Below are 11,630 nucleotides of genomic sequence, written 5' to 3'. Positions count from 1 at the left end.
CAGGACAGGCTCCAAAGCCTCAGAGAAACCCTGTCTCGAAAAACCAAAAAAAAAAAAAAAAAAGAAAAGAAAAGAAAAGAAAAGACTTGGGGAGGGGTGTCTAAGAGAAGACAACTTAGGTGTGCTTATAGGAAAGAGCTGGCAGAGGAGATATTTGGGGGTAAAAAAAATCCCGACATGTGTGGGAAATGACCGGAGAAGCACTTACTCCTCTAAAACACAAACTGAAGTCAATGCCCACATGTGTAGTCCTATCTCTCATGCCCACGGTGTCTTACAGAAATCTTACGTAGTTGTTTTTAGACATCATTTTGGGGTTACAGGTGTATGTAATTCAGTGGTTCAGCGCTCACATCCATGAGACCCTGTAGTCGATCACCAGTAGTACGCAGCATACATACACCCCACCATAAGTAAACCCATTGTTCCTATAGCTTAAGCGCGTATGGCCAATGACTAAATCATTGTTTTCTCCTTCTAGGTAGTAACTGTGGCATCTATGACCTTTTTCATCATCGCACAAGCCCCTGAACCATACATCGTTATCACTGGATTTGAATTCTCCATTATTTTATTTTTCATAGCTCTGTATATGTGCAGACTTGACAAACTGATGAGATGGTTGTTTTGGCCTTTGCTTGTAAGTGATCCTTTCCAACCCTAAACTCTTTCCTGCCATAGGAAGACACTGTAATTAATCACTCGGTTCTCTTCAATCCTTAAGGTGATCTCTGCTCACTGCTAAGGGCTCCATGTGGTCTTTGGGGAAGGCTCTCAGGGATTCAGGGCAACCACAGGACACAAATTCTCTTTACTGCTCCTACCAGTAGATGTGGCTGCCGACCTATTTGTTTGGAGAATTCTCTTGAGTATAAATGTCCTAAAGAAATTTAAATTTAGAACTGTGTTAATAAATTAGAGCATATTTTTAACTTTTGTCTCCTTTCTATTTTCCCTTTTATTGAAAATAGATTCTTTTCTTACACAGTATATCCTGATAATAGTTTCTCCTCCTTCTACTCTTCCCAGTTCCTCCCCACCTCTTCTCCCTCCCAAACCACTCTTTCTGTCTCTCATTAAAAAAGAACAGGTTTCTAAGAGAAAACAACCAAACATGACAAAATAAATTAAGATGAAGCAAAAGATATCATATCAAAGTTGGACATAGCAACCCAACGGGAAGAAAAGAGTTCCAAGAGCAGGCACAAGAGTCAGAAACTCACTCATTCTCACAGCCAGGAATCCCATAAAAAAATACTAAGAAATAGGTATAACATATCCACAGAGGAGCTGATGTAGACCCCGTGCTTGCTGCTTTAGTCTCTGTGAGTTCATATACACCTTGCTTAGTTATTTTGAGGGCTTTGTTCTCCTGGTGTCCTCCATTCTCTCTGACTCCTAGAATCTGCCTCCTCTTCCTTGGGATTGTCCGAGGAGAGGGATTTGATGGAAACTTCCAATTTAGATTCTCTCTTTGGGTAATGTCTGGCCGTGGATCTCTGCATCTGTTTTCATCTGCTCCTGGAGGAAGCCACCTCTCTGATGATGACTGGATAAGGCATTGGTTTTTGTTGTTGTTGGTTTTTGGGTTTTGTTTGTTTGCTTGCTTTAAGATAAGTAGTGTTTGTTAGAGACCATAGGTCTCTGGGCTGTCTAGTCTCAGTTACCCAAGCAGCGTAGGGTGTGAGTTCCTTCTCATGGGTGGGCCTTAAGTCAAATCAGACATTGGTTGGCTACTTCCAAACAGTCTGTGCCACCATTGCCCTTGCATATTTTGCAGGCAGGACAGATTGCAGGTCAAAGGTTTTGTGGGTGGGTTAGTGTTACATTCCTCTTTCAGTAGCCTGCAGAGGACCTTCCCACACCAAAGAGACTAGGACATAAGGGGCGAAGGCATTAACTGTACTTATCCATATTCAGTGAGTGTGTGGATGTTGTTCTCAGCCATGAGGCCTTGCTGTCAGTTTGGAGAGAGCAGCCTTTAGTCTTAGCAACACCCTGGGTTGTTCAGGGATTTCCATGGGACAACTCCCCTTGGCCAACAACTCAATTAAATGCACCCTAGTCCTACCACTGGAAGCCTCTCCTGGCAACAAGAGATGGCCAGTGAGACTCAGTGTCCCCCATTTCTAAGGGGGATCCTCATTAGGCTCACCTTCATAGATTTCAGGAATTTTCCACTGTGTTAGGTTTCCATACCACCCCGCATGTTCCAGTCAACTTTTCCAACCCATCTCTCCCAGCAGCTGACACTCTTCCCTTTCCTGTCGTTCCCCCCCCCCCCCCCCTTCCCTTTATTCAACATCTCTGGGTCTACAGATTGTGACTTGGTTATCATTTACTTAATGGCTAATATCCACTTATAAGTGAATACATATCATATTTATCTTTCTGGGTTATCTCACTCAGAGTGATTTTTTTTTCAAGTTCCATCCATTGCCTGTAAATTTCATGATGTCATTTTTTTAACAGCTGAGTAGTTCTCCATCATGTAAATGTACCACATTTTCTTTATCCATTCTTTTGTTGAGGGACATCTAGGTCATTTCCAGTTTCTGACTATTATAATAAAACAACAATGAACATGATTGAATAAGTGTCCTTGTGTTAGGATAGCATGTCCTTTGGGTATATGCCCAGGAGTGATATCAGCTGGATCTTGATGTAGAACTGCCCTATTGATTGCCAGAATGACTCTATACAAGTTTGCATTCCCAAAACAGTTGAGGGTGTTTCCCTTGCTCCACATCCTCCACCAACATGAGCTGTCACTTGTGGTTTTTATCTTAGCCATTCTAACAGGTGTCAGATGGAATCTCAAAGTAGTTTTGATTTGCATTTCCCTGATGGCTAAGGACATTAAACATTTTTTTGAGTGTTTTTCAGCCATTTGAGATTCCTCTATTGAGAATTCTCTGTTTAAATCTGTTCCTCGTTTTTTAATTGAATTATTTGGGTTTTTTATTTCTAATTTTTTTTTAATTCTTTATATATTTGGATATCAGTCCTCTATCAGAAGTGGAGTTAGTAAAATTATTTTCCGGTTCTGTAGGCTGTCACTTTGTCCAACGGATGGTGTCCTTTGCCTTGCAGAAGCTTGTCAGTTTCATGAGGTCCCATTTGTTAATTGTTGATCTTAGTGCCTGTGCTATCAGTGTTCTGTTCTGAAATTCGTGTCCTGTGCCAATTAGTTCAAGACCATTCCCTGCTTTCTCCTCTGTCAAGTTCAGTGTATCTGGTTTTATGTTGGACGTGAGTTTTGTGCAGGGTGTACATGTGAGTCTGTTGCATTCTTCCACATGCCGACGTCCAGTGTGACCAGCACCATTGGGTGAGGATGCTGTCTTTTCTCCAGTATGCATTTCCGGCTTCTTTATGGAAAGATCAGATGTCCATAGGTGTATGGTTTTATGTCTGGGTCTTCACTTTAATTCCATTGATCAACATGTCTATTTTTATGCCAGTACCATGTGATTTTTATTACTATAGCTCTGTAGTATAACTTAATATCAGGGATGGTGGTCCCTCCAGCAGTTCTTTTATTGTTCATGATTGTTTTAGCTGTACTAAGTATCTGGTTTTTCCACGTGGAGTTGAGCATTGTCCCTTCAAGATCTGTAAAGAATTGGGTTGGGATTTTGATGGGGATTGTATTGACTCTGTAGATTGTTTTGGGTAGGATAGCCACTTTTACTATGTTAAGCCCACCGATTCATGGGTATAGTAGATCTTTGCATCTTCTGATATCTTCTTCAATCGCTGTCTTTAAAGACTTGAAGATTTTATCAACAGTTCTTTCACTTGTTTGGTTAAAGTTGCCGCCAAGATATTTTATATTGTTTGAGGCTGTGGTGATAGGTGTTGTTTCCTTGATTTCTCTCTCTGTCCCATTTGTTATTTGTAATTAGTCAGTCTTTCACCCAGCCACTTTGCTAAAAGTGTCTATCAGTAGAAGTTTTAGGGTCACTTATGTATATGTCATATCATCTGCAAATAACTATCCTTTGATTTCTTCCTTTCCTATTTGTATCCCTTAGTCTTCCAGTTGTCTTATTGATGTAGCTAAAACATTGAGTACTATGTTGAATAGATATGGAGCAAACAAGCTTGTCTTATTCCTGGTTTTGGTGGAATTGCTTTGAGTTTTCTCCGTTTATGATGTCTTTCCTCATTTTTAAATGCATGTGAATATAGTTCCAGACTTACAGGCAGATACAACAAGAAACTATCTTTGCCCGTCCCTCATCACAAACTGGAAAGTCAAACTATTTAAGTCAAACATTCAGTAAAATACGATTTGATCATACTTGGAAATTCTGTAGTTGTTTGTGATAATTCCAACTGATCTTTCTGAGTCAGGTTTTGTAACATTAGACATTAGCTGCCAGACTCAGAGCACGAGGAACGTTGTCTGGTCAAGAGCTGCCATGGCTCCCAGAGCTGTCACAATAGACAGTAATAATGGAAATTATTAGTGGAGGTCTATATGACCCTTTAGTCAGGCACTACAAAACCAGTTCTAGTGAAAACCGATCAACTGTTACCTCTCTCTTCTCTCACAAGTTACAACCCAACATCCTGTCTCCATGGGTATCCCCTGTAACACCCCCCCTCACTTCTTTGGCTAGGCAGGTGGCTGCCACAAGCCCCTCTACCACACTTGTCATGTCTTCTTGTGTTCTGAAATGCTTATATCCAAGCTGCTAACTACTACTTAGGGAAGAGGACTTCAGAGCTGTTCTCAAACCAGAAGCGTGCTTTTAAGTGTTATCTTCTGGAACCCTCTTTGGAGGCCAGTGATGAGCATTTCAGGTTGGAGGTGTGTAATTCATTTGGTAGAGTGCTTGTCACGCATGATCCTCTTCATAGCATAACTCGGATGTTTTATTTAGCACACACCTATAATCAACATCTCAGAAGGTAGAGTCAGGAAGATCAGAAGTTAAAGGTCATTCTTGGCAACATAGGAAGCTGGGGACCAGACCTATCTCAAAATAATAAAATAAAATAAATTGAAAATAACCCCCAAACTAGAAGTAGTTCTCAGAGACCATTTAATCTGTTATCACCAGTCATAAAAATGGTAGAGACGTGGAGTAAGGTTATGGAGACAAGAGTTCTCAAGGGGGATTCCTAGTACTAGTGATTGAATGCAACATCTTCTTTCTACACAACTATCACCATTGGTGCCCTACTGAGGACGGTTTTCATGGACTCGTACACGCTAGGCAAGTCCTGTACTGCTGAGCTATGTCTCCTCTGACTTTATTTTGAGACAAGGTCTCACCACTGTTGCCCAAACTGGCCTTGAACTCACCCCGTAGCCAGACTGGCCTTCAGCTTTCCCCCTTCCTGGCTCAGTGCCCCAAGTATGAATACCCACCTTGGAAGACTACCGAGGTGGGAGAATAGGCTAAGACAGGCAGAGGAAAGAGTTGAACGGCCAGATGGTAGGCTCTTCAGGTGGAAACACTGATGACATCTGCAGACTAGGAGAAGCTAGAGCCGAGGTAACGGAGCTCAGAGAGAAGGTAGGGAGTGGAGAGAAGAAGCCAGGAAAAGGCAGGAGAGGACCCCAGAGGGCCCAGTGTCACAGACACCAGACAGGAGACCATTTCCTGAAGAAAGAAACGGTGGATGATGTCACATAGAAAGAGAAGTACTGACATACATAACCCCACTCCCCAGCAGCTGTACTCATTGGTGGTCCCGGAGGGCTTTCTCCAGAGTGACTTGCCATCAGTGGCAGGTATCAGGAAGATCATGAGCCTAAGCACAGAAGGAGAGGCTGCTTAAACGGGGAAGCCACCACTGGCCTAATCTCCTATTTCCTAAGGAAATCCGAAGGACAAGGGTAGTAATAATGGGTCCCCCACCGCGGGGAGAAATAGAGCTGCCAGAGGCTTTTACCTCAGTTAAAGTGAAGGAGACAGCGGCTGAGGACCACAGCTACTCCGAAGGGGATGATAAGCACCGATAGCCTCCAGCCAGTGCCCCCTGACTAGAAGACACTGGTCATCTGTCTGCCCTCAGATCTGCCATCCGTATCCAGGCCCTGACACAGTCTGTAAACCAGGCCTCTGTTCCTCTCTAGCTCTCCTTGACAGAGTATAAAGGAAGGAGCTAACCCAGGGCCCAGGCTCAAAATTACTATGAAATCTCCATTTTATTGTAATTAAATTTGCATCCCGCTTATCAGCATATTGAGGGTTTCATGGTTTTGCTCTGAGACAGGGTCTCTCTCAATAGCCCTGGATGTGCTAGAACTCGCTATGTAGACCAGGCTGCTTCAAACTCAGAGAAATCTGCACACCTCTGTCTCCTGAGCGCTGCAATTAAAGGTCTGTGCCATCATGCCTGGCTTCATATTGAGCTTTCAATACAGACGGTGTTTTAGGTTGGGTGTAGTGGCTTACACCTACGATCTTGGATGCAGAAGGCTGAAACAGGTCTTTGAGTTAGAGATCAGTGTGGGCTACATGCTGCGTACAGGACCAGCTTGGGCTGTAGCCTGAAAACAAACAAACACAATGGTCTAAATTTCCACTAGAGGGCATAAATGTTCTGAGATACGCATGCCCTCCCGCTATCAACTGCTTTTCTTCCTAAGTCTGGTATTTCTTCATTGATCTCTTCCAGCCTGCTCACTGCAAGTCTGCCAAGACCATTCCATGATAAGGACAATTTATTTTCCCACAATACACATCCATCTAAAAGTGTAAATTGCTCTTGTTAAAACGCTTCACTTGTGGGACATTATTATGAAGTAACAGACTTTGGCAAGCCGCTGCATTACAAATGTGGGTGGGGTTCATCCTGGAGATTACCACTCTAAATATGTGCTGTTTTCAGTTTGGGGGTGGGTCTTTTAAAGGGTCTCACGGTGTGGCCCTGGCTGGCCTGGAACAAGCTGACCTCAAACTCCTGCATACTGGAATTAGAGGCGTGACCCGCCATGCCTGACAGGTTTCTTCATTGCATTTTAGTAACAGATATTTGATAGCCGATTGTTCCACATTTCCTATTAAAAAACAAGTATTCCAGCTTCCTAGGGGACCCTTTGTACTCTAAAACTTCGGCATAATTATCTACTTTCCAAACCAGATGAGTTCTCCTTCTAGCTATAGCTATGTTTATAGATTTATATATATAAATGCTTAACTAATTAAATGATTATTGTGTTAGAAGAAACTTGCTGGTAGTTGGAGAGCATTATTTTACTATAGCATTTTAGTTTCTCAAGAGACATTGATGCGTGCTAAATTGAATAAAAGATGGCTTTAAAAATTTTTAGGGAACTGCCCCCACCTTTTTCTAGCACTACTTGTTGGTCTTGTTGTCCGCCCCCCCCCCCCCCGCAACAACCCAACAATGCTAGGGATAGAACCCAGGACCCAGAGTCATGCTAGATCTGAGCTGTATTCCCAGCCTTGCTGGTCTCTGATAGCAAGCTGACTTTTCTGTTCTGTTTTTAGGATATCATCAACTCAATGGTAACAGTACTATTCATGCTTATTGTGTCTGTGTTGGCACTGATACCCAAAACTTCAACAATGACAGTCCTTGGAGGGGTAAGCAGAAAGGGGGGAGGGGTCTCTCAGGTTTCTTCAGGTTTGACCAAGATGCAAAGTCATTTAGAAGTATGCTACAACTACAGCAAGCTGCACGGTATTCACGCCAGGGGCTTCTGAACTGGCTGGCATACAGTGCCCACCGGCCTTTTAGTTTGTGTGAGCAGATACATTCCCTGATTCGCATAAGTAGACAAGGTTTCATATTGGAGTTAGCCAAATAAAGAGCTCCTCACCGGGCTGTACCAGACTGAGAGAAGCTGCTGGAATCAGTTACAACCCTGAGCTCCCAGAAACCTGATGTTAAACAAAAAGAAAGAAACATGGTGGGTGGGTTTCTGAGTTTTTCTTTTAAAGAATTCAGATCACCATAGGTGAGATCATATATTCTCATAAGGCTTCAGATACAATAGAATAGAGTTCCTTCCTGCAAGGGAGGTAGGAAGAAGCCTTGCAACTAAAGGGTTATTCTGAGCACTGCTTACAGAGACGCAAGTCAGTTTAGTCAGACTTGATCCTTAGAAGCAAACCAAAATGGAAGAGTTCAATAATTTCATTATCCCTCCACCTGGTATTTTTCTGGGATTTGGTCATTTGACTTTCCTAGGCTCTACTCTAGAGAACTGACTTAGAAAGTTCTTTCTTCTTTCTTGTTCTTTCTTAACAAGGGCTTATAGAACTGACCATGCTCAGCCATGTCTGTCAGAACCCTAGATTTTAACTCCTTTACGCACTAAGAAACTTCATAAGGATTATATAATTTTCTAGAAATGAGGTATGCCGAAATATCAATCTCCCCCAATTGTAAAGATAATTTTATCTGTTTTGTATGAAAAAGATGAAGCAGTCATAGGCCTCAGATTCATTTACTGGTTTCTCTAATTTGCTCATTGCTTAAGTGCTGAGAGCGTAGAGCTATTAGCCAGCACAGCAGCCAGGAGCCCTGTAGCTACTGAACACAGGAAATGGGGCTAGTATGACTTGAGATGCTATGAATATAAAATATGCATTGAATATCAGAGATTGTATTATCTCTGCAAAAGAACATAGAATATGTCATCAATCGCTTTTATTATAGCAATAGTCTGTAAAGGGATAATATTTTGGATATGTTGAGCTAAATAAATGCATTTAAAATATTTCAGGTTTTTTTTCTTTTTAAATGAAACTCTTGGAAATCTTAATTGTGTGGCTCACAATGGAGAGTATGTATTCCTTCAGGGTGGTACTGGGCTGGGGCATGAGGGCCAATTAACCTCAAGTTGCTTAGAGCCTAGCACAAGAGAAGCAGCGCAGCCAGCAGTAGAGAAGCCACTAACGGAGCGCTGCCCAGCCCAGAAGAGAAGAAATGGCTCTGTCTCTCTGGCAGTGGAATTGCAGCTTGCTCCATTTCCCTTTAGCTCAGTTTTATTTTCCTCAGGCCTGTCTGGACTCCTGTGCCTTGTGTGGACATTGCCCGGGCTCTGAGAGTTTACTGAGGAGCAGTGCAAAACTCGTATCACAACTCTGGTCCCCGGGACTTAATCTGTTGCCAGCACCAACTCTTTTTCCCAGCCAACCATGCTGATAGAAAAATCAAAGAGCTCACCGCGGAGAGAGAAATGTTGGTTGGTAGCTAAATCCAGTCAGGAGGGCTTTAAAGAATGCAGGGCAGAGCAAATCAAGAAGGAGAAGCCACTTCCGTTCCACCTCAGGGGGAGTTCTAGGTACCACGGTTATCCTTTTCTTTACTGTGGGTAGGCGTGGGGAAAACTTAGCAATGAGTTCTAAAGTCAAGCAATGAGCTTCCACTTTAGGGTGGTGTGGTAGGTAGCACAGAGCAAGCCCCATGCCCTGGCAGGAAAGGAATCTAGCGGGCAGCTCCCTGAGGGTTCGTGTGACAAAAGCTGATGACCCTGTCTGTCTCCGTTTGCAGGTGTTTGGTCTGCTGACAGTAGTGTGTGCTATTGCTGATTGTGCCCTCATGTACCGGAAACTTCTCTTCAATCCAAGTGGACCTTACCAGAAAAATTCTCCTAATCGTAGCAGAGATGACGAGAGTCAATAATTTGTATTCCTTTGTACTAATTATTAAACTGATTTCTTTATTCTTCCATATATCTTCTGCAGTTTTCATTTTTTAATTTCAGTGTGCGCGCCGGCTAATTTTATGTCAGTCTGACCCAAGCTAGAGAGTCCTTCGCAAAGACGGATCGTCAACTGAGAAAATGTTCCGGATTTGGCCAGCCTGTGCTGCGTTTTCTTGATTGATGATTGATGTGGGAGGACCTCGCTTTCTGTCCTGGGTGCCTTAAGAAAGCAGGCTGAGCAAGCCATGGGGAACAACCCAGTCAGCAGCACTCCTCCATGGCCTCTGCATCAGCTACTGCTTCCAGGTTCCCGCCTTGAGTTCCCACCCTGACTTCCCCGCATAAAGGACCTCAAGCTGTAAGATGAAATAAACCCTTTCCTCCCCCATGTTGCTTTTGGTCGTGCTGTTTTATCACAAACCCTTAGCTGGGTGATGTGGGAGCTTGACAGATTTTTGGACCTTGCTTTCTGCCGGTAGCCTTACTGTTTATAGCGCAGAACTGGCGCCTGGACGGACATACCCCTAAATGACTCCAGAACCCCTTTTCTCTGGGTTTGCTGGCAGCAGCTCCTGCAGGAGTGGTTGCTGGATTTTGAGTTTCCAGGCTAGGCAAAGTACCTTTCCCCCAGATCATCACAAGGATATCAGACTGCGAGGTTGGGTAGCCGCCATCAAGTGCTGGTGCACGCGGGTAGGCTGCCCGCGGCCGTTGACGCTGGTTCCCCAAGGGGACAGGCGCTGACTGGCGCCCCACTGCCAGCCTGACATAATCAGGCTTGGGATGCCCCATGAATCCTGCAAATTCCAGGCGTGAGGCCAGCCACCCTCCCAGCAGCACATCTCAATCTCGATTCTTGGGTGCTCCCTCACACTCCGAGTCAAAGGAGTCTATCGCCTCTGTTACGTCTCCCAGGGGATTTCCACTTAGCGCCACACCATCCAGTAAATCTATACATACTGTTCAGAAAAAACAGGGTGCCAGCAAGTTACCACCAAAGAAGCCCGCACAGAGTCAGAAGATGCCAACTCGCCAGCTGTCTAAGAAGATCAAGTTACATGCATCCATCAAAAAACGCGCTGAGGGCCGGACCAAGGTTCCAGAAAAATTCAGAGACAGCTTCCAGCTCTTTTTCTTCTCAACTACTGGAATGTTGAAAGTCTTGAGGATGGTGAGCAGAAGCTGCCTAGTTGCCTGGGTGGGTGGAGGGAAGGTGGTGGCCTCCAGGGTTGAGTGCGATGCTGCTGGAGCGTAGGCTCCACAGTTTTGTTGTTGTTGTTGTTGTTGTTTTTAGTTCACTACATCAGGGTGGCCTTGAACTCATACAGATCTGCCTGTGTCTATCTCCAGAGTGCTGGGAGCAAATGCTGGTGCTACCACAGACCCAAGATCACACAATTCTCAGTACTAAATTGGTGTGCCTTCCCCTTTCCCCTCCTTGAGGGTTTCCCCTCACAAATGAAAGTAGAAAATTAGTGAGTAAACAGCAGAAAGTTGTAAACTAGCAAGCACAACTGGTAAAAACCTCCATCTTTAAAAGACCTACTCAAGCAGTACACAACAGGCAACAATCTGGGAAAAACGGAAGAGGACACTAGTGAGAATGGGGGAAATGCTCCTGAATGTCATTGAAAATAAAGGGACCTGCAGACAGGGCCATACAACTTCTGGGAGGGAAAGTTTAATGACCCGAACGGATCCCAAAATAGAGAGATTCAAACAGAACAACATCTAAAAGCAGAGGGAAAGCAAGGGGCCTGCAGGGGCGCTCCTGTGTAAATGCTGCTATGGTCAGTCCTGAAGACCAGACTTCAGTCCGCAGAGCTCCCCCGGGGGAAGGAGAGAAACATCGCCTGTGAACTGTCCTCTGTCCCATGCCCTCGCTCCCCCACCTGACAAACATAAGCAAAGGGATTTTTAATTATAGACGTGAATCAGACCAGACATGGTTAGGGTCAGCTCTTTCAGATCAGGAAATATCATTTTGATG

At 44.0% G+C, this 11,630-nt stretch overlaps 1 protein-coding gene across 1 annotated transcript in view; it reads left to right on the top strand.

Moving 5' to 3' along the window:
- The window catches only part of LOC102000477 (chemokine-like factor), a 14,522-nt gene extending 4,859 nt beyond the window's left edge, over positions 1-9,663 (top strand). Inside the window, exons 2-4 of the mRNA XM_005345533.2 lie at positions 482-640; positions 7,476-7,571; positions 9,487-9,663. Coding sequence (XP_005345590.1) covers positions 482-640; positions 7,476-7,571; positions 9,487-9,618 — 387 coding nt within the window. The 3' untranslated portion in view covers positions 9,619-9,663. The remainder of the gene's footprint in view (positions 1-481; positions 641-7,475; positions 7,572-9,486) is intronic.
- Positions 9,664-11,630: the final 1,967 nt, after the last annotated feature.

This window comes from Microtus ochrogaster, chromosome 4, assembly GCF_000317375.1.
Source record: "Microtus ochrogaster isolate Prairie Vole_2 chromosome 4, MicOch1.0, whole genome shotgun sequence".
In the NCBI taxonomy this organism is placed as follows: domain Eukaryota; kingdom Metazoa; phylum Chordata; class Mammalia; order Rodentia; family Cricetidae; genus Microtus; species Microtus ochrogaster.
The sequence above is the reverse complement of the archived record's forward strand: the minus strand, read 5'-3'. Positions and strand labels throughout refer to the sequence as shown.